The sequence below is a fragment of the Gossypium raimondii genome, chromosome 2 (assembly GCF_025698545.1).
Source record: "Gossypium raimondii isolate GPD5lz chromosome 2, ASM2569854v1, whole genome shotgun sequence".
Lineage (NCBI taxonomy): Eukaryota > Viridiplantae > Streptophyta > Magnoliopsida > Malvales > Malvaceae > Gossypium > Gossypium raimondii.
Window position 1 is genome coordinate 14,542,879 of NC_068566.1, and position 27,855 is coordinate 14,570,733.

Sequence of the window (27,855 nt, forward strand, 5' to 3'; positions counted from 1 at the left end):
TTACAGCTTCTTCCCTCCAACAAGAGGCGACTCATCGTATCCTTTATTGATCCTTTTCGTATACTTCCGATGCCGCCTTTCTCTAGCGTATAACACCCAAAAGAACAACGAAAACATCACAGAACCAGTGGCGGCGACTAAGCCACAGTAAACCCATTCGCTGTATTTCTTCAGACCTGGACAATGGTTTGTGGTTATATTTCTCAAAGTGTCTTGGATTATGCTGCAGTCAGCAACACCAGCAATGAAGGGATTATAGTCATATAACCCGTTGCTTATATTCACTGCTTTAATCATCTCAGTATACATGTCTGGTGTTAGACGGCCTGGTGTGGTGCAATCACCATCTTCTGAAACTTGACATACATATTTCTCCCACTCCTGCATGAAATTGAAAACATGGTAAATCAAAAATTAAACATTGGAATTGAACAAGTTTTGAAGATGAAAGACAAATACAGTTTTGAAAAATTTATAAAATCCTTTTGATTCATAACGTTGGATTTAAATTCCGATTTATTTCAATTTTGATTATTATTGTGAGTTAAGGTTGCAAGTTAAAAACAATAGTAATTAAAATCAAAATAATTGAATTTCATTTTATTTTATTTAAAATTAATTTTAACTTTTATAACATAAAAATAAGGATAAATATTAAAACTACATATGAACTTTAGTCTAATATGCATTTATATGTATATATATATCCAATTTTAATTTGATTCAATTTTCACTAATGAAAAAATATATCATTTTACGTTTATATATTACATACCCAAATAACTATATTTATCCAACATTAAAATAAATTAGTGTATTTATTTAAATTTATTTAACCAAACCAAAATTAAATTTTCATGTAGTAATTCATCTTATCCACAACCAAAGTTTATCGTATAATTACATCAAATCAAAGTTAATATATCAAATTGTACATTACATCAAAGTTCATATATAATTTTAAATTTATTCCTAAAATTAAATATTTTAAATTTTAAATTAATATGTAAAGTTTTAAAAATCTAATGAACTAAACTTTTTTTTGCCTGAATGAACTGAAGTTGGGGTACATTTAATTTTAAAAACCGAATTTTTAAAATCAATCCAAGCCAAACTTTTACCATGAAATTTTCTTTTTCTTACCTCTGTTGCATTTTTCAAGGGAACTTCATCACCGCAACTCTCCTGAGAGTCGCCATGTTTGTATGGGTCGCAGATTAAAGGCACTAATGGACCGGATTGATTGTTTGCGGTATTGTTGTTGGCTAAAACGGTAATGAATTGGTTCAGTAAATCGTTAACATTTGTGGTTACTCCTTTCCCTGCTTCCTTGATCTCTTCGCCGAATGCCATGTCAAAACAAGGGAGAACTTCCCCCATTGCTGAATCGGCCATCGGGTCTTGAATCCATTCGTCCATTGCAATGCATGTATCTGATACTATGCTGAATTATAGTCAACAGTATTCGAACAAAAACAGAGGTTACATAAATTAGATGATATGGATCGGCTAAAGTCTAACCAGATTGAAATATATTTTACATGTTTGATTTACTATTCATCTTCCAACAATATTATTTTCACAATTTAAATATGTATTCTTATTGACTTATCACTACACAGGATGAATTAGAATTAGAGGTTCAAAGCTTAGCATTTTTAAAGACTTACTTGTGAAAAACGAGAAACAGGCCGCACAAGAAAAATGTGAGTGTGATCACAATCCACCCAATGACCACGAGCCTACAATTGCAAAGTGTTGATTTTTCGTTAAAACATGGAAAATTAAGAATGAAAGAAAGAAGCCATGATGATTCTATGTTACTTACATATACACACAAGTTTTCATGCCAAGAATGGAAAACACTGCAATCCATCAAAAACAAAAGAACTTGAGGAGATAGCTAATATAAGATAAAAACTTGGTTTATGAAGTAAGAATGATAGCCCATTATTTGTTAAAATGAAAAAGAAATAATTAATTTTGGGTAGACTTGTCAAATATCTGGTTATAAAGGTTGACCCAATATTTGAAAGAGTTAAAATTTAAAAAATTTAATAATCAACAACAGATATTAATATCACTCAATCTACTTCTGAGAACAAAACAACTTACAGAATCCAAGAAATTCCAAGAGGAGCATGAAAACAGTAATAGTGATAAGAGCACTGTTGCTGCAATAAAAGAGCAATGAATTGGTTAAACAAACCTGTTAATATACCATATCTCTCTTGTCTGAATTGATTCTAAATTGCATAACAACGATCATATAATCAAAATGTCGATGGAAAAGCAAGTTAATTAACATACATTTGTTTGAGTAACTTTCTTATTTCATCTGTGATGTCTTGCGATTTGATACGAGGAAGGCTTCCTACGGAGTCGATTAACTTGTTGGCCTTGTCAACCTCGCCTTTAAGATCATCGGGTACAAACTTATTGTTCAGAACAACATTCTTGGCAGATATAAGAAAATTTTGTATGCCTATAATATTATCGTAGATGCTTAATCCTTGAGTCACAATGTAATGTGAAACATCATTTACACTGGCCAGAAACTTTCCTTCTCCAGTGAACATTAAAGCACATCCAGCACTGAAAACCAAACAAGTACTTCATTAAATAAGTAATCAAAAAGTAAGTATCCTGACACATATATTTGGGAATAAGTATGTTATATGATTCTTTCTATGCATTGAAAAGCTTTGTAGAACAGAATACATCTATGTGAAACATATATCTCACCCTTAATTTTAGGATTGAGTAAAACAATCAAAATTACTGAACAAATAATATTTAAAATGTGGCATTCGAAACATAATTTTCTTTTTCAAAACAATCCAAATGAAAACAAAAAATTCTAGGGTTGGAAATGACTGAGTTGAATGAAATAGTGGAAGAGAACTTACACAGCAGCAATGGTGAAAAGTATGAGAAAGATGAGAGAACATGCATAAGCAAGTCGAGAATAACCGTAGGGCTTGTTGCGGTGGCAACAGCAGCAACAGATGCAAGCACAAAGTAGAAAAATACCGAACAACATAAACCAGACTATAGCCATGAGGGCGAAAGGAGCTGAACTATAACCAACAGACTGCATACAAAAAGGTGGAGTTGTACTTTTAATTGCTTGGAACATGAAAAAAATAATACACGTTGCTTTGATGAAAAAATGATTTATTTCATAAATTAAAATTACTTGAATTATACTATTGAATTGATTTTTTATATATGATTTTATTTTAATAAAAGTAGCAAAACTATATAACTAAGATGAAAATACGTTTACTAAATCAATAAAGGATTAAGATAGGAAGGCAATTTTGGAATTGACTTCTATTGACCTTTTAAAAACTAAATGTCTCAACATTTTATCTGTTTTCAATCAACCAAATTGACCATAATCAGATTCCATTAATTACTAACGATAACAAGTGAAATAATTAAATTAAATTCAACTCTCCTGGAATTTTGTTCTACATAATTATATTAATTTTTCAACCCTAATATTTTAAATAATTAAAATAATAATCATGAAAATAAGTAAGAAATATATAGGGTTTTAGAAATCATACAGCAAGGTAATGTTTGCTTGTTATATCCCATCCTCCTTTGTAATCTTTAAATTTATTCAAAGGATCAGGCCTCTCTGTCTCTTCCTTAGCTAATATAATAGACGAATTTCTTGATTCAGTTTCTTCCATTTTTCGCTTCACCAACCTCATAATTCCTGCACGTAAATGAACGAATATTTTTACATTAAGTCCAGTTTTTTGATGAACAAATATGAAAGAAAACAAAAAAACAAAAAAAACTAGAGGATCTGTTAATTACCATCGGATTGCAAATCAACATTCTCATTTTGTCTACCATGAGAAACAGAAAACAATGTTGATAAAATAAGAAACAAAGCTGGTATATTATAAAATTGCTTCAATTTTTTAGGCCTATACATCATCGCTATTATCATTTTATTTAACTTTTTTTTTCTTCTGTTGTTTAGTCTCTAGGTTCGATCTTTCCCTGGAGAAACAAAGAGGGGTTTAGGCATTGCTTTTCATTTAACGTGAACATTCTGTATGTTAAATGCATGTTTCAGGTTTGCAATTGAAGCACGTAGTTTTTTTTTCCAAAAACACGTATTTGCTGTTTCTGAATGTCTATATTTGTCTGTAAATTGTTATTATCAGTTTGACCAACCCACTATGTGGGTGAAAATTTTCAATTGTTTTTCTTTAAAAATGTATTAAAAGTTTTAGCATTTAAAAAAAAGTGGGTACTTTTTATTTAAGAGTTAGTGGGTACATTTTAGTAAAAAAGTGAGTAGGCTTTTCTAAGTGAAAAGATAGGTAGTTTTCTTAAAATTAGACAATTAAATATCATTTCAAGTAAAATTTTTTTATTTTATTATAATAATTTTGTTTTATTATAAAAATAAAAGAAGAATACAAAAATTAAGAGAGAAAGAAATATAAAGAAATGAAATGATGATTCAACTCCCACTTAGGATACAATAAGCTTGTTCATGCCGTCTATTTATAGGGCTTCAAGTACCACAAGTTACAAAGCATTAATGACCAACATTAAGGTACCCTATAAATTCTTTAGGAGTTACAAGATAATGAATTCAGGGGTTATGGACATTCATTCTTTATGAGTTACAATAGAATAAATTTGAGGGGGTTATGGGCATCCATTTATCAATGGATTTACAACACTCCCCTTTGGATGCCTATCAAATGTCTCATAAAAAAAATTCATTAGGAAAAACCCTATGGGGTAAAAACTTAATGAAGAAAAATAGTACATAATCTATTATTACAAGGTGCCTCGTTAAAAACATTTACCAAGAAAACCCAGTGGGACAAAACTAGAGGTAATCATGGGTTGAGTGGCCCGCCGGCCCGCCCGAAAAATGGGAGGGTTTGGGTAAAAATATAGTCCCGAAATATGGGTTTGGGCAAAAAAAAAGAGGCCGTATAGAAAACGGGCCAGGCTCAGGTAAAACTTTTTTGGCCCGGGCTCGGCTTGGCCCTGCCCGGCCCGAATTATATATTAAATATATATAGCTTTTTTATTTTTAATCAAATATATATATTAAATATATACTTTTTTGGTGTTGTAAAATTTAATATGGGCAGGGCCGGGATGGGCTTAGTAATTTTCTTTCGGGTTGGGCTTGGACAAATTTTTAGGCCCATTTTTCGGGTCAGGATGGGTTGGGCCGGGCCTAGAAAACGGGCCTAAAATTTTTTCTAGGCCCGACCCATGATCACCTCTAGACAAAACCTTGGTTAAAAGAAAAGAGTGCAACATGTTTTTGACTCCCCCTAATGGCAACATCACATTACATCTTTGAGTTGATGCATTCCAATTTTGTGTAGTCGTCCTTCAAACGTTGAAGTTGACAATTCCTTGGTAAAAATATTTGTTAAATTATCACTAGAACGAATTTGTTGAACTTCTATATCACCTTTCTTCTCAAGATCATGAGTGAAGAATAATTTTGGTGAAATATGTTTCGTTCTATCACCTTTGATGTACCCACCTTTAAATTGAGCTATACAAGTTGCATTATCTTCATATACGATAGTTGATATCTTTTCTTGTAAAGGAAAATTACATATCTTCTGGATATGTTGGGTCACTAACCTTAGTCAAACACACTCTTGGCTTGCCTCATGCATTGCAATTATTTCTGCATATTTGAAGAGGTGGCAACTAATGTCTGCTTTGTTGAACGCCATGATAAGCCAATACCTCCATGACCTACCACAATTTGTAGTGGCAAATTAAGTATTTTTTGGCACTTAGCAAGCTTGTTTTTAAGTCATTTTAGGTTATTTTATTGCATTTTTAGTTCCAGAAGCTTAGATTTTTATTTTTATTTTGCAAAATAAGCATTTTTACGCAATAAATTTGAGTTAATTGAGCTATTAGGCCAATAAGGCCTTAATGTAGTTTTAACGAGTTAATTGAGTGTGTAAGACAAGACACCTATTTTTAAACCCAAAAGCATCAAAAACGAAAACCGACTCGCAACACGAGCTTCTGGAGTCGCAATACAACGGAATGAACTTCAAATGTGAGATTTGAAGTTGCATGTCGTGCCACAGGATTGATGGAGGGCAGAAGTTAATTAAGGGTGTTTTCATCCGCACAATTCATATTTAGCGTAATTAAGGCTTGTAGACCTAATTGAACAACTAACTTTGCTTATAAATATCAAAGCTTAGGCTAAGCTATGGGAGGCTGTTAGAAGGCCTTCCTTTGGGTTTTAATTAGTAGACTTAGTTTTGATTAGGATTTTTAATTAGGTTTTATTTTATTTTCAAAATAGTTTTTATTTCTTGTTCTAACTTGGATTCAATTTTAGTCCAAGACTTCGTTATTAAGTATTTTTATTTTTTCTTTCACATCTTGCTTGTCAACATCGATATTCTAATAGTTGTTAAATGGCCGAGCACATCAAGTTTATCAAATGACCAATTTCTATTTTCCTTTAGTTTTAGTTTAATTTGTGTTTTTCCATAATTAAATTAATTCTTAAGAAAATAGTCTCGAGATTCATAAGTAGCTAAATCCTTTTATAAGGTTAACTAGTGAATGTGGGAGTAATTAACGGAAGAACAGGGTTCCCCATAGAATTAGTTGGCTTAAATTATGTATGCTTAAACCCTAGGATTAACAACCCTAGGAAGTCATCTAGATAAAATGAGGTTGAAAGATAAGTTTGCCGAGTAAATTGTAATTTATCTTGGTTTAGAAAGCGAAGTCAAAATATAAGTGAGTATTTATCAATTAATTAATCGGTTAGAGGGTGAAAGATAATAATTGGTTAGTTATTGGCTAATTCACCAAAACCCAAGTTTTGAAGTTAATTACAAACATTGAAGCGAGTTAATCTCCTGCCTTCTATCCAAGCTTTAATTGATTGTTAATTTCTTTTCAATAATTTTATGTAGGGTTAGTTTTAGTTTAAGTTAAAGTAATTAATTAATTTTATTTTCTTTTTGGATTTACGCTACTAATTTAAACTCAACTAGATTAATATTTATTTTATGTAATTAAATTAATAGTGCTTTTCTCCAATTGACATTTGCTTATGTACGATCCTCATAATACTTGCGGACACCGTATACTTGACCCGTATACTTAACCCAATTATTTCATTGTAAACAAATTATATTACAATTTAACTTGTATACTTGTAGGCATTGCTTCTTTATTATATATATTTTTGTTGCAGTATTTTCAGTCCAAACGTTCGCATGTTTGGTGGTGGTCAAGTTGTTGACGTCGTTGCCGGGGATTGTGACGGTGAAAATTGTTATTAATTTAATTGCTTTGTAAAATAATACTAGTCAAAAGACAACGAGCTAGACAATGTACTAATTGCTTGTGTAATTATTTTTTATTTTCATTATTTTTGTTATTTTTATTTTCTTACCTCGTTGACTATCAGGTTTAATTATGGGTGAATTAGACGATGGTTTCAAGTGGTGTGATGAATGGTACATTAACAAAAGATCGGGTTGGTATGACAGAGAATACAATATGCCCAAATATTCAGCTCAACAAGAATTAGACTTAATCATGGATGATAATGTATATAGGTATTTGTATGAGCAACATAGGAGCAAACAAAGATCAAGTCAGTCGAACGAAGCCTTGAAGAACTGATGGAGTTATGATGGCAGATGTGGAAAAAATGAGTATTCATACAAACCCCCGTATGAGTAGTATGAATATAGGTCTCTTTTCCTTAACCAATAATTCCAAGCTAAATAAGAGAGAATCCAAAAATAGTTGGACCAGTTAGAGGAATTTTTACGAAATCAATCCGAAGCGCTAACTCAAATGGAAGAGGTCGTGCATGATATTCCTAATTCTGATAAGAAGGACCACTGTATTACCATCAACCATCCTGAATTAGATTGTAAAATTCAGCAAGATCTTGGAACTGGATACCACGAGGACGAGTTGAATATTGCCGAAAGTGTCTCGATCCAATTGACATAGAAGCAGTAGTAGCTGTAGACATAGAAGTAACCACTAACTTGAAGCTTAACCTGAATCTGAACGAAAGTGTAGAAGAGTCGATACACTTTGTAGTCATAACCAAGGAGGTGTCAACTGAAGGAGTCAAAGATTTCGTTTCATTTTCATTCGATTATGGAGGTAAAGCTAGAGTAACGAAAGCTTCTCACAACATGGAGGCAAAGAAGCTCGAGGCAATAATACCCTACAAAACAATTTGGGGTTTTCTTGAATTTGGCACCAAATGACTTGTAATGTGGATGTCACACAGGTTTGAAATAAGGCAGCATCATTGGAATCGACCAAAGTTGTTGGCTCAGATACATCAAAAGTGGAACAAACGTTGAATCAAAGTGTCGAGGACCAACTAGAAGTTCTTCTTCGATGGCAATACAGATCATCCCAAGTGTGAAAAAGGGATTCTATTTTAAATTGTTTTAATTTTAATTTTCTTTAATTTTTATTTTTTTGTTCTCTATTTTATTTTGAGTCTATAACTATATGTTTTATTTATTTTTACAGTGGTTGTTGAGCTTGGGGGTGGTTATTTTGAAAGGTGTTTTTGATTAGGCACAAATTGAGGAATCTGACACAACCTGAAAAGACGATTCTTGAAGATTTCCAGGCCGTGTCATGACACAACCACCTCTATGTTGTGACACAAAACTTCGAAGCCTAGGAAATTAAGATTTCCAGGTCGTGTCATGACACAGATTTCCCTGTTTTGCGACAGGATGCTTCGAAGCTCAAGAAGTTTAAAATTCAGGATTTTTTTTACTACACACATGGCATGTGTTGTGACACGCAACTTTAAACCCAAAAACTTGGAAATTAGGGCATCATGTCATGACACACTATCAGAATTCTACAATTTTCGGGTAGTTTCTACGTGTGGCCGATCAGATCTCCTATATATACCAAATGATTTCATCCCTAAATGTCACTTTCAAAACACCCTAAATAGCCACCTAAAAGCACCCAAGGCCGCTATTGGATCTGCTACCTTAAGTGTAACACTTAGATTTCTAATAACTTGGAAACTTGAAATAATGGAAGGACTACATTGAAAGAGATTGTAAGTTAGCGACCTCAATTGAAAGAAACGGGAATGGTGGAAACTAAAATGGACATGGTTGAGAACCAAACCTGGTTCGGTTAGAAAGGAACCAGCCGGTTCCTTAGCGAGAGGCATAATGATTAACGATGGATGGTTCTCCTTGTCACATCCCAAAAATCAGGTTAGTAGAAATTAGGTTAATGAACCGAGATTGATCAAGCTCAAAAATATTTTTAGATGATCTTTTGCTCATTTGATAATAAATATGTATCAAATATAGTGATTGAGTAGTGGTAGATCTATCCTTAATGATCTGTGTTTGAATCTCTTCCCTCACATTATTTTCTATATGGTGCAATTTTGCTTGAAACCTTAGCAAATGTCACACCATGTTTTTAAAATAAATGTTATAGTTTGTGAACAAGGAAGTAAGTTGGCTTAGTGGTTAGGAGCTTAAGTAATTTCCTAAGGGTCTTAGGTTTAAGTCTCCACACTCTCCATATTTTATTTAATTTTTTAGCAACTTTTGAATGGGAAAAAGCTTTCTATAACCATCCACTCCTAGTTACCATACAAAGAAAGATTCTTTCGTCCTTTAGCTTGTCAAATTTCCCCTATAAACTCCCTCTTCACTCCACATGTTCCCATTTGATCCACTTTTCATGCCATTTTCCCCCAAAGCTTCCATTTTCTCCCATTTACCAAGCTTGAACCATCCATCCCACCTAAGTTAGCCACCATTCACTTTTTTCTCTCATTTTGGTGTCTCCTCCTCCTTCTCCTCTTTTGATTGATTCTTCCATTGCTCCTCCCTTACTCCTTCTTTCTCTTCCATTTTCTTCTTCTTTGAGCCACCATTTCACCTCTTTTTCTCCACTTCTATTCCACCTTCTACCACCATTAGTTAGCCACACCACCTTCGCACCACCACCGGACCAGCGCAGAACCACCACCGTGACCACCATTTTTCCTATTTTTTTCTTTTCTCTTCTCAAAAACTCGCCACTTCCACCTTAATCTCTATATTTTTATTTTTGATAAATCCTTGATAGAATTTTATTGCTTTTATCCTAAAAATATCCTTTGTAATAAATTATTTCTTCGATTTATCCTTTCTCTCATCTTGATTGATTGATTCAACAAAGATTTGGTTAAGGAATAACATAAGTATGGGATGATATTGGTACTAAGTCATCACTTCTTCCTTATCTTTTTATTAATATCCAAATGCAGTATTAGTGTTAGACATCGTTTTTCTTCGATATTAACATCTCGTATATTGATCTTCTGTGAATGGTCGATTGCTAACAACTTGGAACACCTTTTTGGGAAGTGAATCACATCTCTGATTCTAGTATTATTAGCATAAGTGTGGTATTGGAAATCAAGATTAAACAGTTTTTATTTAAAAGGATAAATTAAGTGATGATTTAATGATGGGTTGTTGTTTTTGTGTTTAGATCCAAGATAGATCTAATTAAATCTGGAAGTGGGCATTAGAAGGATTTTTTTGCATTGGAGTTGCTTAGATCAGGTGTGGGTTTTAACATTAAACAAAAATAAACCTATGTTTTATATTGTTAAAATTATTATTATTTAAATTATGTTTGATAAGGATACTTTATGTATCCATTAAGAGAGAAAAAGGCATTGTTATGGAGTATGTTAAATAAGTGATTCAAACCATTGATTTTAGTGATATGTATGATGTATTATTTGTTTATTTTTAATGATATGAAAATTATGAAAATCTCATTCTCATGTTATGTGATATTATGGCATATCGATTTTCATATGATTTATAAAATGTGAAATTTTGGTACCATGTGTACATATGTGATTTGCATATTAAACATGCCTACGTGGTTTTAAGTGATTTTAGTCATATCACATGCATGGGGTGGGATATATGAAAGGTGGATGTATGTGGAAGTTTATCTACATTAATAAGACACCGTTCACGATTTTTATTATGTGGCAGTATATCTACGATTTTGGTGACACTGTTCACAATTTAGTGTGTTGGATGGACGAGTTCCGGGGAACCTGATTTTGGTGTGTAGCAGAGATGGGTAGAACCGTCTTCATAAAATCTGCATCGTTTTACGAAATATGCATTGGCATGATTGTGCATAGTATAAGTGTGAAATATTGAGTTATATGAAATTGATATGATTATTATAATTGTATAATGTATATGTTTATATGTATGCGATTGTGTTTATGTTAATCTCACATTAAGCTTTATAGCTCACCCCCTTTAGTTTTTTGATTTTACAGATAATCCTGAGGTTAGGAGTCGATGATAGCATTTGGAAGAGTTTCTCGAAAGTCTTTTTAAATTAAAGTAATTATTTTTTTTTGATATTTTAGATTTGCAATAAGTTTGAGTATGGACTGTGCCATGAGACTTTATTTTGGAGATTTTTCATTTTGATTTGTATAAATTTCTTGCATGACATTAAGTTTTAAAAACCGCATAAATTAGTATTTGATAACATTTCACTTGAAACTCGAATTTTAAAATAGAATTTGTCAATAACACATTTTTCCTCTGTATTTATGAAAAATGAGTTTTAATAAAATTAGACTTAATTTTCAAAATTATTAATGTTTACAAATGAGTTTTCTTAAGACATTTGATTTATAAAGTTAATATGTTTTTATTCTTGAAATAATGACGAATAACTAAGTTCTCCAATTTTGAATAAAAGACAAATGATTTAGAAGTATGATTGAAAATCAAATAGTTTTTGAATAAATGATTGAATGTTTACAATTGAGATATTATTTATTTCAATTCTTGAAATTTGCACGGTTTTTATGATATCAAAATAAACGCTTTATTTAATTTGTTTTGAATTAATACACCAATAGTTTTAAAATTTATTTTTTCAAAATTTTGAAAGTTTATTTCGACCATTTTCATGGACAAATGGTTTTTGAAATGAGTTTAAAAATAAAGTTGAACATTCGATTTTACTAGTTTTGAACGAACTGTGCAAATGGTTTAAAAAACTACGTTTGAAATCAAGAAAGTTTTTCTGGGCCATCCCGGTGGCCAATGTAGCTTTCTGAATTTGGCCATAACAACTGGGTCAGGTTTGGGGTGTACACTCCTAAGGTTGATATTAAGACGAAAGGGCTATAAATAGTTGAGAAATAGCTTCCCATGGATGATTTTCTTCCCAAATCTATTTCATTTTGTTTCGTTCTTCATCTTCCTCGGTAGCTTAAAGAAGGAATAGCGAAGGAAGGTTTTGCATGGAGTAGACTTTATGAGGATTGAGACAGAAAAGTAAGGAAACCAAAAAGCTGGTAAGGTTCTTAGCCCTTCTATGTACGTAAAATTTAAGAAATGAAGTTATGGATTTTCAAAACCATTTTAAGGGTTCTGCATATTTTTGGAAGAATATTGAGTGAATGGAAGCTTTAGCGTTCGAGAAAGTTAAGCTATGGAAACGATGAAGCTTTAGGTGAGTTCCAAACTCCAAATGTAGCAACCCATTTCTTTGTGATGTTAGAACAGAGGTTTCGAGGCCATAAATTTAATGTGTGAGTCCGTAAATATTATTATTTAATATTTACGAGTAATGTATGGTGTGATGATAAAAATTTGATTTAATGATTTATGTGGTTCAAGTGGTAAGACCTTAAAGTAAGTGGTTTTAGAAAATGAGGTAATAGGACATCATTTCTATAAACTGAGCCGTAAATATTTTATAAAATATTTACGGTGTGTTTTTAAGGTTGTATTAAAGTTTCGTTAAGAAATTTTGATGTTTAATGAGTTACTTTGATGAGAAGGACTAAATCGTAAAAGATGTAAAAGTTGAATTCTATTTGATAAAAGGATTAAATAGCTATGAAATTCTTAACTAATGGATTTAAATGGTAAATGTACCATTTGGTTTTCTAATGAGATAGTTTTGGGTGATTAAATGGATGAAGTTTGGATAATTTTAAAGGATAGATTGGTAATTTGGTAATTAATAACATAAATTAATAGTAAAACAAGTGGTCATCTCTTATATATGAAGAATTGAAAAACTTTATGGGAGAACTTGGAAGGTTCGGCCATATATGGTTCATGCATGTTGGAGTTTTAAGGTTAGTTTTTAATGATTTTTATGTTTTTGAATCTGTTTTAGCTTAATCTAGCTAGCCTGAGGTTAATTTGCAAAGCTATCAAAGATTGAGGAACTTACCCATAAATTTTTTGAATATGTTTTGATGTTAATTGATGGATTATTGATATTTTTATGAAATAAACAAGTTTTGTTAAGAAAATTTTGATGAATTTTGAAATTAGGGATTAAATTGTTAAAAGTATAAATTCTAGGGTTTTATTGTAAAATGATGGTAAATATGAGTTTTCCAAGGTCCCTTGAGATTATGGTTAAGTTGGATTTAATTTAAAATGGTTAAATTGCAAGATATGAACTTAAGGACTAAATTGTAAAAAGTTAAAATGTCAGGGGCAAATTGGTCATTTTGCATAAAAATGAAATATGAATTAAATTGAATTCTAGAAGTCTTTAATTGATTGAAATTATTCATTTTTGATCAAGATAAACACTTCAGACTTAGATCGAGAAAAAGAGTTAGAGCTTCGGATTAGTTCAATTATTTTACTACGCCCTAACTATCGAGGTAAGCTTGTATGAACTGTAATTGTTTTAATGTTAGCTAAATTTTAATGTTATTAAATAAATTAAATTAAGTACAAAGGAATTTATGCCATAATGTATTGACGGATATCGAGTCTCGGTTGAACCTTAAGAATTCTTAGGATACAAATGACATGTCATTAGGAATTTATGGATGATGCAATTATGTCATGGACAAGCACACTAACTTGTGAATTGATGATGTTTTTAGGCTCACACTAAGCTTTTGGAATGGAATGGTAAGCAAGTAATGGTTGTTTCATAATTTTATGAACAGGTTGATGAATGTATGATGTTAATGAACTTACTAATTTGTGAGATTGATGGTGTTTCAATAGGTCTATACCAAGCTTATGAAAATTTATGATGGTTCATGCTTAATCTCTAAATTGTATTAATGAAGTGATAAATTATGTTTAAGTTTATATCAGCTTACTAAGCATTATGTGCTTATGTAGTTTTCTTTCCTATGTTTTATAGATTATCAGAAGCTTGACCGGTTTGGAAGCTCGTCGGAGATCTATCACACTATCCAGCATAAATTTCAGTAGTTTTTAATGTTTTGGTCAAGGTTATAATGGCATGTATAGGTGGACTTGTATTGGTAACTTTTGGTGCCTTATTAGTATGGGGTAATGTGGCTATGTTATGATGCATGTTTGAATGGCGAAAATGGTATGTTTGAAATGGTTTCAATATGGCTAAGGTATGGTATGCTTTGAGATGGTAATGAACTAGTTGTATATGTTTGAAATGTGGTAAAGTAAATATGTTTATGTAAGTTTGAATTTTGCATTTGAGGTGTCTTGTATGGCATATTGGTTGAATGATCTTGGAATACTGAATTGGTCATTTCATGTAGGTTTTGGCCGTGTTTTGATGCCTTGATTATGTGTACCAAATGCCTTTAGGTGGTTGCATGAGTTGGTGTTGAAAATGGCTTGATTTTGGACAAATTTATGTCTACACGGCCTGAGACACTGGCGTGTGACTCAGCCGTGTGTGACACACAGCCTGGCGACACGGCCGTGTGTCCCCTATAGGTTTATTTGCATGCAAGTCATCCTATTACACGGCTTGGCACATAGGCGTGTGAGGCTATTTCGAGAGTTACACGGTCTGGCACACGAGCGTGTGACATGGCCGTGTGACTCTAGACAGAGAGTTGCACGGGTAAAGACACGGGCTGGGACACGACCGTGTGTCCTTATTTTGATTGTTACATGGCCTGAGACACGGGCGTGTGTCTCAGCCTATGAGGTACACGGCCTGTGACCCTTATAGTCAAAATTTTCTAACTTTTTCTTATACTTTCCAGTTTTTTCCAATTTGGTCCTGAATTATTTCTAATGTATTTCTAGGGCCTCCAGGGATCGATTTAGGGACTATATGTACATGAATGAATGGTTTATATCATGTTTATGCCAATGAATGAAATGTATGTTTAATGTTTAGTTTGCACGATAATGCTCCGTAACCCTATTTCGATGACGGATATGAGTTAGGTGTGTTACACCAAATCTGTTGAAATGATCTCTGTTGATTGAGTGTGCCATGAAACACATGATCACATTAGTATTTGTAGATGCATGTTAGTAAGCATGAAATGGTCATAGTATAGTGTACACCACGTAGCCATGAAATATGATGATACTTGCATGAATGCATGGTAACTGTGGGAAAAACCTGTATGGGATAGATGAAGTTAGGAAGGAAATGAGGAGTGACTTTGTTAGTTATCTCCACGAGCGAAGCTCTGGGCCTTGTGGAAGGAATACTGTGGTGTTCGAGCATCAATGTTAGGTGGTGTAAAAGAGGTAATGGGAAGAGGATTCAGAAAATGAGTATAATGGAAAAGTATTTACTGCAACGACAGTATTGACTGGTCCTTTGGGGTGACACTGTGATGACGATATATGGCGTAAGACCATAGATGAAAGATGCTATAACAATCTAGTATGAGGTACGTAATGTAAGACCATGGATGAAAGATGTCATGACAACATGGTACAAGGTATAAGGTATACGATGTAATACCTTAGATGAAAGATGCTATGGCAACCAGGTATAATGAGTAAGACCATGGATGAAATACTCTATGACATCATATGATAGTATGCTAGGATGACGACTCGGTGTAAGACCATGGATAAGAGACTCCATAGCATCCCCAGAGATAGTCTGTTGGGACAGTAAACATAGAAGAGATAGTCTATCGGGACAGTAAACACATAAGAGATAACCTGCTGGGATTGTAAACACAGAAGAGATAGTCCACTAGGATAGTAAAGATAGAAGAGATAGTCTGTTGGGATAGTAAACATAGAAAGATAGCCCGTTGGGACTGTAAACATAGATAGAGTCTAGTGGGACAGTAAGCACAATGTAAGTCTATCAGAACAAGGGGAACAAGGTAAGAAGGGTGTAAGACCATAGCTCAACTATGACAACCCATAGATTCTGCTAGGAAAAAAATGTAGAAAGTCCGCCAAGGCCATAAGTGAGGGGTACACTGCCATTATTAAAAATATAAGAAACCATGCAGATAGAAGAAGAGTTGAAAAAAAGTGTAAGTAGTGGCAAGCGAAACTTGAGGAATATGCCAAAAATGATGAAAGTGGTAAGGATAGATGTGGAAGTTGACAAGGCATGAGAGAAGACCCAACAATAATTAGAGGAAGATAGGTCGTACGGGAGCTAGCCTAATTATGGAAACGTAAGAGGAGGCAGTATGTCATCAAGACAATTCCTTTTTGAGGAAAGTTTATTGCGAGTCTACTACCAAGATGATAGCCTCGTACGAAGGAGACGAGCAAGTGAGATAATATACTTGTATAGTCGTATAGATGATAACCTATTGGTTTGGCGAGTTAGGTTGACCTTCATTTATTGAACGGTTGAGTCCCCAGGAAAGGTTTATGTTATGGGTGGGTAACTGGAATTAATCACACCACTGCGAACAATAAGTGAAATGAGAATGGGTTCGCCAGAGTGGCAAGGCCTGTGAAAGGTTAGCATAATACGAAAATGTCAACAAGTCCTTCAGGACTAGTGTGTAGAAAGATAGAAGTTCGCCAAGGAAGGCTTTTCCTAAAAACCCTTGGGCGGAAAGATGAGAAAGCCACAAGAGAAGTACATGATGGTAACCAAACGTACCATCAAGTAAGATAGAGAATAACAAACACCCAGAGTGAGGGAAAAGTGTAATGAAGGAAAGACAAGAAGTAAGGATAGGTTTCACTAATATGGCGAAGCATTTGAGATACGGTCGCGTGGAAAGTCCCACCAGAGGAAGGTCTTATAGTCACTAATAAAGAACATTCACCTTTAGCAAGCAATGAGCAATTTATGTTTAGTTTACTTTACATTTGTTACCTTCATGCAATAGGGTTTAATTATGGTGCAAGGAAGGAACTCACTAAGTTCTTTTGAACTTAAAAGGGTTGTCTGATGTCTACAGGAATTGTAAGAATGACTAAGGACTTAGAGGAAGGACCTAGCCAAACAGGGATCACGGGCAGTTAGAGTGATGCACATAAGAAATGGGTACCAGTGGAGGCTTCGCCTCATGTAACACCCTTAACCCGTCTCTGACACCAGATTAGGGTTACGAAGCATTACAATGCAAAACAAAACCTTAAACATAGAAACATGGATAAATGGCAATTCACATAATTATATTCAATAAAATAATTTAGTTATGATATAAATACTTTTACGAGCCTTAAATCGAGCTTAAATGGCCCTAAAAATAGTTTAGAAATAATGAAGGACCAATTTGAAACAAATCAGAAAGTTCAGGCAAAACATGAAATGTGAAATAGGGGTCACACGACCGTGTGACACAGCCCAGGCCGTGTGGGCAACCAAACTATGGAACACATGGCCGTGTCCCAGTCCGTGTGTCAAACCGTGTAACACATTGACTTGGGTAATACGACCGTGTTGCAGGCCGTGTACTAGACCGTGTGAAACCTTCACTTGCAAAAAAAGAAGACACACAGCCATGTGGAGCCGCGGTGTGTGTCACACGATCGTGTGACACCCTGTGTGTTCCAAATTAAGCCCCTAAAACAAGATATTTCAAGACCTGTGCATGCATGCCAAAATACATCTTTCTTTGACACAATCACATAACCAAAACACACCTCAAACACATGTAAAACATACCATTTCAATCATCCTGTATGTTCTAACCAATATGCCATTCAAAAGCATCACTACTAAATCATCAATTCAATATATGTCAAACCACTCACATACTTGAAACCTTCACCATACAAACATATACATTACTGATTTTACTCATTGCTATAGGTAGTCATAAGTCACCTAATTAATTGTCACATACTATATATCTCAAAAGCAAACACTTACCTATGCATTTACAAATCGTAACATAAGTTTTTTTTATTTTAAAAAAACATGCATAAGCTAGGCTCAACTCAAATTATACCAAATCAACATCTAGATTTATACATTCCAAATAACCATATCACAACATAACACACAACCATCTTCTTCCTACTCACATGAGGGTAAGCATAGTTACTATATTCTCATATGAATACACATCATTTACAAGCCTTCATAAAAGGCAGAAACATAAATGAACTTGGCACCATTTGAAAATAAACCAATCACCAAGACAACACTTATAGCCCTATTACATGCCATTTATAACCATTTGCCAAAATAATCAAAATCTACAAAAATGGATCAATGGATAGTGTGATCATGCTCCGACGTAATTCCAACGACCTACAGAAACAAAGAAAATCAACTACGTAAGCAATTAAGGCTTAGTAAGTTTGTATAAACAACTTAAATTTATCAAATGCATTAAATTAAAAAACCATGAATAATTCCATTAAGTTTGTATAAACAACTTAAATTTATCAAATGCATTAAATTAAAAAACCATGAATAATTCCATTGAGTCATATGTCGAATCTCCTTTCCTATACACAACACCTCACAAGGTTAATAGGTGAAGCAGTGTATATAAAATTTCAACCAAATAAGGCGTATAACATATCAAACATTTCAATTTCATAACTCATTACTCTTATATATATCATGATTCATCTTTTCCTTGCAAATGCACATATCATTGTAATTCATATCATTAATCCAAATCATGGTCCATTTCACGTATCCATTTACTTATTAAAGCTTTAATTACTCGTTGAACTTAAAATCATATCATCAGATACTTGTCATAACATTTTCGGTATAAATTACCTAATTCAATACATTGGCACGAAGCCTGCTAAGCCTAAGGCCTGATTTAATACATCAGATCGAAGCTTGCTAGACAAAAAGCCTGAATAAATACACCGACACAATGTAACAACCCATTTTTAGTAATGTCAAAAATAGTAGTTTTGGGACCACAATTTTGATGAGTGAGTGGTTATTTTATTATTAGTTTAATGTATACGAGATTATATTAAGGTCATATTAAATTTTCGTTAAGAAATTTTAATGTTTAAATGGTTAATTAGGTAAAAAGGACTAAATCGTAAAGGTTGGAAAAGTGAGTATTTATTAATTTAAAGGGATAAATGGCTATGGAAAGGAAATCTAAAGGATCTAGATAGTAATTATACCATTCTTAAATTTAGTGGACAATTATGGGTAGGATTTTGTTAATTTATAATTTAATATCTAAGGAAAATGGTAATTTAATAAATAATCTTAAACTAAAATAAAACAAAATTGATACCATCTTCTCTAGTTGTCTTCTCCACCGAAAATTGAAGAGAAAACTATCATTTTTAGGGCTTTAAAGTTTGGCATATCTTTTACCTTGCTTGGTATGTGATTTTGATCCTGTTTTTAATTATTTTTATGTTTTTGTGATCGTATTAGCTTAATCTAGCTAGCTCGGGGGTTAATTTGCAAAAATTTTAAAGGTTGAGGGGCTTTATTTTAATAGGTTTTGATGTTGATAGATTATTAACTTTATTTGTTAAACAAACATGTTTTGTTAAATTATTTTTGGTGAAATTGCACTTAGGGAGTTATTCATGAAAATAGTAAAATTTCATGGTAATATTATGAAATGATGATTAAAGTGGGTTGATATGAGTCCCTAAGAAATTAGACTAGCTTTTATGGAGGATTAAAATGGTTAAATTTCAAGTTATGAGCTTAAGGACTAAATTGTGAAAAGTTAAAGTATTAGGGTAATTTCATAATTTTACATAAATATGTCTTATGGATTGAATTAAATACTTGAAGTACTTAATTGAGTGAAATTATCTATTTAAATCAAGATAAACCACAATCAGACTTAAATCGAGGGAAGGCAAAAGCTTCAGATTAGTTTCAAGTTCTACTTCTACAACCATAGTTATCGAGGTAAGTTTGTATGAATTATAATCGTATTAATGATAGCTAAATTGATTATTTACTATATTGTGTTAATATAAACACACTTGAAAATGCTTATGAATCGATGTTTTGAATAATTGATGGATAACGAATCCCATTTGAACCTTAAGAATTCTTAGGATATGAATGACATGTCATTAGGAATTTCATGTTTTGGGTGCTGGTCTTGAATGTCCTACCGATGGTTGAGGTATTACATTTGTTTCGGATTCTCCACAGCTCATGTAAGTAGCATCGTGTAGCTAACATTCTGACCCATAGCTCGTGTGAGCACTATTGTAAAGGAAAGGTTACGGTTATATGGAAAGGCGTACTATCTGCGTGATCATTCCTAAGTATCTGATGCAATTCTTGATGGTTCAGTGGGTAAGTAAAGGAAATGGGATGGTAAGCATATAATTGAAATGGTTCATGATATTATGAAAAGGTTGATGAGTTAAATGATGTGTATATGAAATCTACTTACTATATGATTGAACTCATATGTATCATGGATGAATCTACTAACTTGTGAGTTTGATGGTGCTTGTATACGATTTTACTAAGCTTATGGTCTTTGTAATGACATTATGCATATTTTATAGTTTGTGCTAAGGAAATGGTAAGTTATGTTTGAGTTTATACGAGCTTACTAAGCACTCATAGCTTACGTAGTTACTTTGAATGGTTAGGTGTGTTTGAATAGTATGTTTATAAGTGTTTGAATGATGTTTAGGTAAATTGAATATGTGCACAAATGGGATGAATGGTTAGGTGTGTTTTGGCTTTTAAATGACATGTTTTTAGGGTCAAAATGTGAATCACACGGCCTAGGACATGATCTGTCACACGTCACACGGCCATGTGTCATTTGTAAATTCCTAGTGTATCAAGTCAGTGTGTTACAAGGCCTAGCACACGACCTGTGACATGGCTGTGTGTAGCAAGTCAGAGAGTTACATGATCTGGCACACGGCCTGCGACACGACCGTAGTGAATTACATGGGTGGAGACACGGGCTGGGACACAGTCGTGTGTCCCTTTGTTCGATTGTTACATGACTTGGGGTATGTCACACGGCCGTGTGACCCCTATTTTCAAAATTTTGCAACTTTTTCCCAAATCTTTTGTTTTGTTTCAAATTAGTCTCGAATTGCTTCTAAGCTATTTTTAGTGCCTCGAAGGCTCGATTTAGGGACCAAGTGCATATGTTTGATTGGTTTTCAACAAGATTAATTTATATAATGTTAGAATGTTAAATGTTATTCCAAATGTTCGGTAATGCTCCATAACCCTAATTCGACGAGGGAGACGGGTTAGGGGTGTTACACACAATGCCTAAATCGCTATCTCCAATTCAATTCAATCCAATCTCATTATTAATTTTTCATCAATCAAAATTCAAAATAACAAACACAACAATTATTGAAATAACACAATTATTAAGAAATTTAAATTAACATATTACATATAATACGAACTTACTTGTACCAAAATGATGCCCTAATGTGATTAGTGTCCGTTTGAGTCGTTTCTTGATCTAAATAGTAATTTAATTCAATTAAATAGTTCAAATAACTTAAAATCTAATTCAAACTTATAATCCATATTATTGTGGAATTACAAAATTACCCCTAATGTTTTAACTTTTATTCAATTTAGTCCCTAAACCCAAAACTTGAAATTTACCATTTTATAACCATCAACCAAGCTATAAGAATTTATCTTATTCATATATCAGCCCATAATCATCAAAATTTTACATTAAATCCCATAAGTTTTACTTTTTAACAATTTAACCATTTAACATTAAAATTACTGAAAATCACTTAACAAAATACTTCTATTTAACAACCAAACTTACTAATCTATCAATTAAATCCATAAACACACTTAAAAAAATTCATGGAAAGTCCTTAAAATTTTATCAGTTTTATAAATTGACCCCCGAGTTAGCTAAATTAAGCTAATACAAGCTCAAAAACATAAAAATTACTAAAAACGAGAAAAAATCTCTAACCATGCAAATCACCCATGCTTGGCCGAAAGCTTCATTCTTCCTCAATGGTTTTTAGTTGTAAAAACACAATTGGAGAAGATGACAACAATTGTTTTGTTTTTAATTCTGTTATAAACTTATTAATTACCATTGTATCCTTTAATAACTAATTAAATTTCATGGAATTTGCCATCAAAACCATCCACTATAATGTTAAATGGTACAATTACCGCTTAACCCCTTTAACATATAGAATTCAACTTTTGCATCTTTTATAATTTAGTCATTTTTGCTTAATTAACCATTTAAATTTTAAAATTTCTTAACCAAATTTTAATATAACCTTAATAACACTCGTAAATATTTAATAAAATATTTATGGCTCGGTTTATAGAAACGGGGTCTCAAAATCTCATTTTCCAAAACCACTTAACTTTAATGATTTACCACTTGAACCTAATTATTCATTCAAATAACAGAAATTATCAAATCAAAATTTATTATAATACTTTATTTGACTCGTAAATATTAAATAATAATATTTACGATTTCACTTACTGATTTTGTGGCCCCGAAACCAATGTTTTTGATAACATTGAGAAACGAACTATTACACCTCAAGATCAATCATGGTGTAACCATATCATGTCTTTAGGGTCTGGATGTTCAAAATAGTTAGCCCTTAGCTAAACTTTAAGTGACTTGTTGTAAACAAATAGTCCACTTATGGGTAGTATACTGGAGAAAATTAAACTTTAGTTTAAGCTTAAGGCTGTAAGGGTTATTATTTGTTCCAATACATTCCATTTGTACAGATTTGACATTTACAAATTGATTATTAAAAACAAGTACCCATTGACACAAATTGATGATCTGTTCGACCAACTACGAGTTGCCACAATGTTCTCAAAGATAGACTTGCAATAAGGATAATCCAATTAAAGGTGAAGGAATCAGATGTTTTAAAGACAACATTTAGAACAAGGTATGAGCACTATGAATTTTTGGTCATGTCCATTGGTTTATCAAATGCACTTGCTCCATTCATGGACTTGATGAATTGAGTGTTCCATGGGTATTTGGATCGGTGTGTGGTGGTCTTCATAGATGAAATTTTAGTGTACTTGCGAACTGAAGAAGAACATGATGCTCACCTGCGGACTATGTTACAAATTTTGCGAGAGAAGCAATTGTTTGTGAAACTCAGCAAGTGTGAATTTTGTCTAAGGGAGGTAGCATTCTTTGGTCATGCGGTCTCGGTATAGGGGGTTTGCATAGAACCAAAGAAGATCGAGGCAATTCTAGAGTAGAGATCGCCAAAGAGTGTTACTAAAGTGCAAAGCTGTCTGAGGGTCGCATAGTACTATTGCAGGTTCGTAGAAGGGTTCGCCACCATAGCAGCACCCTTGACGAAGCTACTACAGAAGGATGTGCAGTTCACATGGATAGAGGAAAAACTATGCATGCTTAAGTGTTAGACTGGTGTATAAGGAAGGAAACTTCCTAGTTCTTGGTTAAGTGTTAACTTTTCGTGCATGCATGTTTAGATTCAATGTAGTAATTTGATATGTTTAAATACCATTATTTTTAGCTCAAGACATTATTGAAGGTCCGAGTGACAAAGGCAAAGAACCTGCTAATTAGACTTTGTTATTTTTCTAGTGAGTTCCTTCTTACTTTCATGTGTTGTGATTATCTTTACTTTATAATATTGTAAGGTAAGTATTCTAACTCTATAGAGGATGATCAATGTATGTGTGTGTGAATAATGGTTGTCTGTCTAGAGTCATTAGTTCGAGTTATGTATGTCCGGGATAAGAAGTATGGACCATTTGTATGTTAAGTCACTACCATCTACTTCTAATATGAATAATATGAGATGAACTGATAGATGAAATAGATTTAAAGGAAATATGTTGTGCAGCCTTCGGTAGGGAAAATATATATATTGCAAACTGGATTGACATAACACAATTAAACATACTACTGAATGATTTTGGAAAGGGGAGCTATAAGGAGAGAATTTATATGAATGAAATGGAAACATCTGATACGAATCTGACTCTAAAATTCTAGGTATATGGCTAGCACGAAAATGAAATGTCTGTGTTATGATTGTGTTGGCGTATAAAATTTGCCTATGTGACACGCCATTGGCGTACTGAGTCTGTTTGAGTTCTGTGTTTGCCAATAGGCATACTCTGTGGTTATAAGTGATTCCTTTGCAAGATTGAAATGTGTTATTAGTATTTTTATTTAAGATTTCCATGGAACTCACTAAGCTTTTTCGAACTTACTTAGTTACCCTTTCTTTCTTAGGCTTGTTGTTGAATGAAGACTTTCTGTAAGACTACGCCAGAGGATATCTGTTGTTATGAGATATCTGCTTATTTGTACTATGTATGATAAATTAGGGTGATAATAGTTGTATTTTGAGAAGGATTTGGATATAAACCTATGTTTGAAAAACTACGAAAGTTTTATTAAAGTTATGGAACGATTTTAAAGTATCATATTTTGATTGATAAAGATGCCTTATAATAACTTGTTCACCATTTGGCTTATTCTTTACTTCTTCCATTGTATTAAAGATAACTCAAACACTACAGTTTTACAAGGTTAATGTCAGAAATAGTTTTAAAGATAGATGTTTACTAAATAGTGACACGTCATATTTGGATCCTTCTAAAGGATCAGGTTTGGCGTGTTACACAACCCTAGTAGGAATACTAGGGTGTTTCGTCCACCCCATTCCTACTCTAAGTAGGAAGTTATTTTTCTATTTGAAATAAACCACTACAACTCAAAAAGGGTTCTACCTTATCTTCTTATAAATAGATGGCACCAGTAGGGCATAATATACAATTTTGAGAGATTGTTACTTGTAATGAATTGTAACGTGTTTACGTAAGCGTGCCTAGTCATTCAAGTAATAAGTAAAAATGAGTTATCATCTCCACTAGGACTGTATAAGCTTAAACAATTAATTGCAAAATTATAATTAATAATTTGATGTAAAAAAAACTCAATAAATTTGGGTAGTGATGATTAGATTAATTAAATGGAAGAGTGATCCTTAATGCAATTTCTAATCTAAATGCAATTTACCGAAATGTATGAATGAAGGCTTTAAAAACAATAACAATCAACATTAAATGGGCTAGGATAATTATATTAATCAAATGAACCTACTTTTATCATGCTAACATGTTCAGAATTACTTCCATGGCAACTTGATCTCTTATGGGTTTGGAAACCAAATTAAGTCCTCTTGGATCTTTTGCTTAGTTAAATATGCATGTTACTTATCATATTAGACTAAGGGTTTCTTAGCATTTATGACAGGTTACAGGGACATTTACGTTTGCAACAATTTAATTACATAAATCTAAAAACCATTCAAGATAATAAAGCTAACTAAAGATATTATGAACCTTAACTTAGTCGGTTTTAATGACCTAAATTAAACATTGCACTTTTCAATTATGCGTCTACTAGCCGTCGTCTGGTTAGGATCTCTTAGCTATTCTGAGTGCATCCAATCACGTATGAATGAAATGCATCATGATATTAATTGAAAACAAAATCAACTGAGGCACAAAACATGTTAACATGAATTAGATAAATCTTATTAACTTAATATAATTATCCCAGCAAATAGGATTTTTAAAACTTCATAGTTGATGTCAAAAGCATAAAACTCAAGGTAAACATGTTAAAATAGATAATCAAGAGAAAATAGTAGACTCAGTTCAGCAGCCTTTCGGATCTATTCTGACTGAAGCGCTCCTCTATTCTGATTGAAGCTTCTTTTGCTAAGGGTTTAGAAGGTAGCCGACTAAAGAGTGCTTTTGACAAAGCTTTTGAGGCTAAAGAAGGGAGAAGGGATGGACAAAAAAACTAGAGTGAGTGAGAGAGGAATGTTGAGAAATGAGGGATGATGGAAAAGTGAAGAATGACAAGGTATTTATAGGTGAAGGTAAGGGTTTGAGTTTACTAAAAATAGGTTTAAATTTCCTTCCTTCCCTCTCTCATGTGGTCGGCCATGCTTTAAGGAAAAGGGATACCAAGTCTTTTCAATTTGAATTCAAATTTCAAGCTAGAAACAGCTATAGAGTGGACAGTTTCAACATGGAAGTTATTGGGTTGAATTCTAATTATTTTCCAACTGTAGGGACCTTCAATTAAATATCCCAAAACACATTTTGGGCACCAACATCAAGTGCCAAAATTGGGCTTTTAATTCCCCTTGTTGGACAGTTTTTTCAGACCAATAACTTAGCAGACATGTCCATCTTTTATCACCTTCTTTACTGGGTCAAGTAGTCAATCCCATGCCTAGAACTGCATGGTCTTGTCGTCCGAGTGGATAATTTGTGCATGGACATCGTTTATTTATTTAAATCATGTCTCCAATAGACCTCCTACATAGTGAAAAGTACATACATTAATAAAGTAACATGAATTAATACAAAACATGCATGAAAATCATGTAATTAAGTATAATTTCACATACATTTCAAATTCATGTCTAAAATTACTAATTAAGTAAAATTCACTTAGTTCAATAATAATTACTCGAGATAAACATAATAATTAATTAAAAAGGTGGTAAAAACATATAGAAAACCCTATATAATTTCGAGTTTACATTACTCTACCGAAAAACAGAGAGAATTTATTCTCAACTATTAGATATATTTTTCCAAAATAACAATTTTACTGGTTTCTATTAAAGAAAAAAGAATTTCTATTTTCACCCCAATTAAAAGAGAGAAAATTTTCTCTATTTTTGTGTTTCAATTAAACTGGTTTGAGTCCACACTCGAAGCAGTTCGTGGTACGAAAATAATGGAGAAGATAATTTGGTTGAAAGTCGGGAACAATGAACATCCGCTAAGCCGAAAACACATGTATGAATTCACTTAGGGTTTATTGCTATAAATATCACAAACCGATTCGACTTTCAAAATTTTAAATTTTTACTGTGTAAGAAAATTGTTTTCAAACCAAATTTTTTTCCAACAGAAGTGTAGAGCCCGAATTTCATCCGGCCCAAGAAAAAATAAACAATAAAAATAAATAAAAAGTCCATTAATATCAAAGTCCATTTCAAATATAATAGCCCAAATACAAAAAAACCCTAAAAGCCCAACAGCCCAAAACCTCAAAAAAATTAGAAACCTTAGCCCCCTTTTCGGGCCGCAGCCTTACCACGTCGACAAACGTGCTATTGACTTCCGTTGACTTTGTCCCTTTACCACCACCACCACCTGCAAAACAACAGAGAAACAAAAGTAAAGGACAGAAGCAGAAAGAAAAGAAAGAAAAGACAAAACAAATAATATAATGTATTATATTTTGGCTATAAAAGCCGAAAATAGTTTGTAACAAAAAAAATGAATCAATCGAACAAAGAATACAAAAAAAAAGTTCTTGAAAATAGGTGGTCCTTTTCTATTCTTTTTTTTAAACAAATATAAAAAAAATATAAAAAACGAAAAGGAGTTTTATTTTTTCTTTTTATCCATTTCGTCGCACCTCTGTCGTGAGGGCCCCTTCTCTGACTTGAGAGGGCTCCAAATCCATTGGGATCCGTTAAAGGCCCCCGTTGGAAAAGGGAGAAATCAAAAGGTCTCTTCGACTTTGATCAGATTTTGGTCGAGTTTTTGGGGGTTCTAACCTAAGATTCGCGTTTTACGCGTTTAAAT

General features: G+C 32.9%; 1 protein-coding gene across 1 annotated transcript; it reads right to left on the reverse strand.

Moving 5' to 3' along the window:
• LOC105787168 (uncharacterized) lies at positions 1-3,955 on the reverse strand. The gene is made up of 7 exons (XM_052622146.1): positions 3,835-3,955; positions 3,576-3,730; positions 2,910-3,094; positions 2,311-2,595; positions 2,116-2,174; positions 1,144-1,439; positions 1-381 (listed from the first exon to the last, which is right to left on the reverse strand). The coding sequence occupies exons 1-7, from the start codon at positions 3,953-3,955 to the stop codon at positions 1-3; spliced, it is 1,482 nt and encodes a 493-aa protein (XP_052478106.1).
• Between the last annotated feature and the right edge of the window lie 23,900 nt (positions 3,956-27,855).

What these genes read in the sequence shown, in the direction of transcription:
- LOC105787168 (XM_052622146.1), bottom strand. Translation starts at nt 3,955, where the DNA reads ATGTATAGGCCTAAAAAATTGAAGCAATTTTATAATATACCAGCTTTG. An exon ending in AGAAAGTTACTCAAACAAAT is followed by an intron (nt 2,175 to 2,310) that starts GTATGTTAATTA and finishes CTTTTATTGCAG; the next exon opens with CAACAGTGCTCTTATCACTA. An exon ending in CTTGGAATTTCTTGGATTCT is followed by an intron (nt 1,440 to 2,115) that starts GTAAGTTGTTTT and finishes AATTCAGCATAG; the next exon opens with TATCAGATACATGCATTGCA.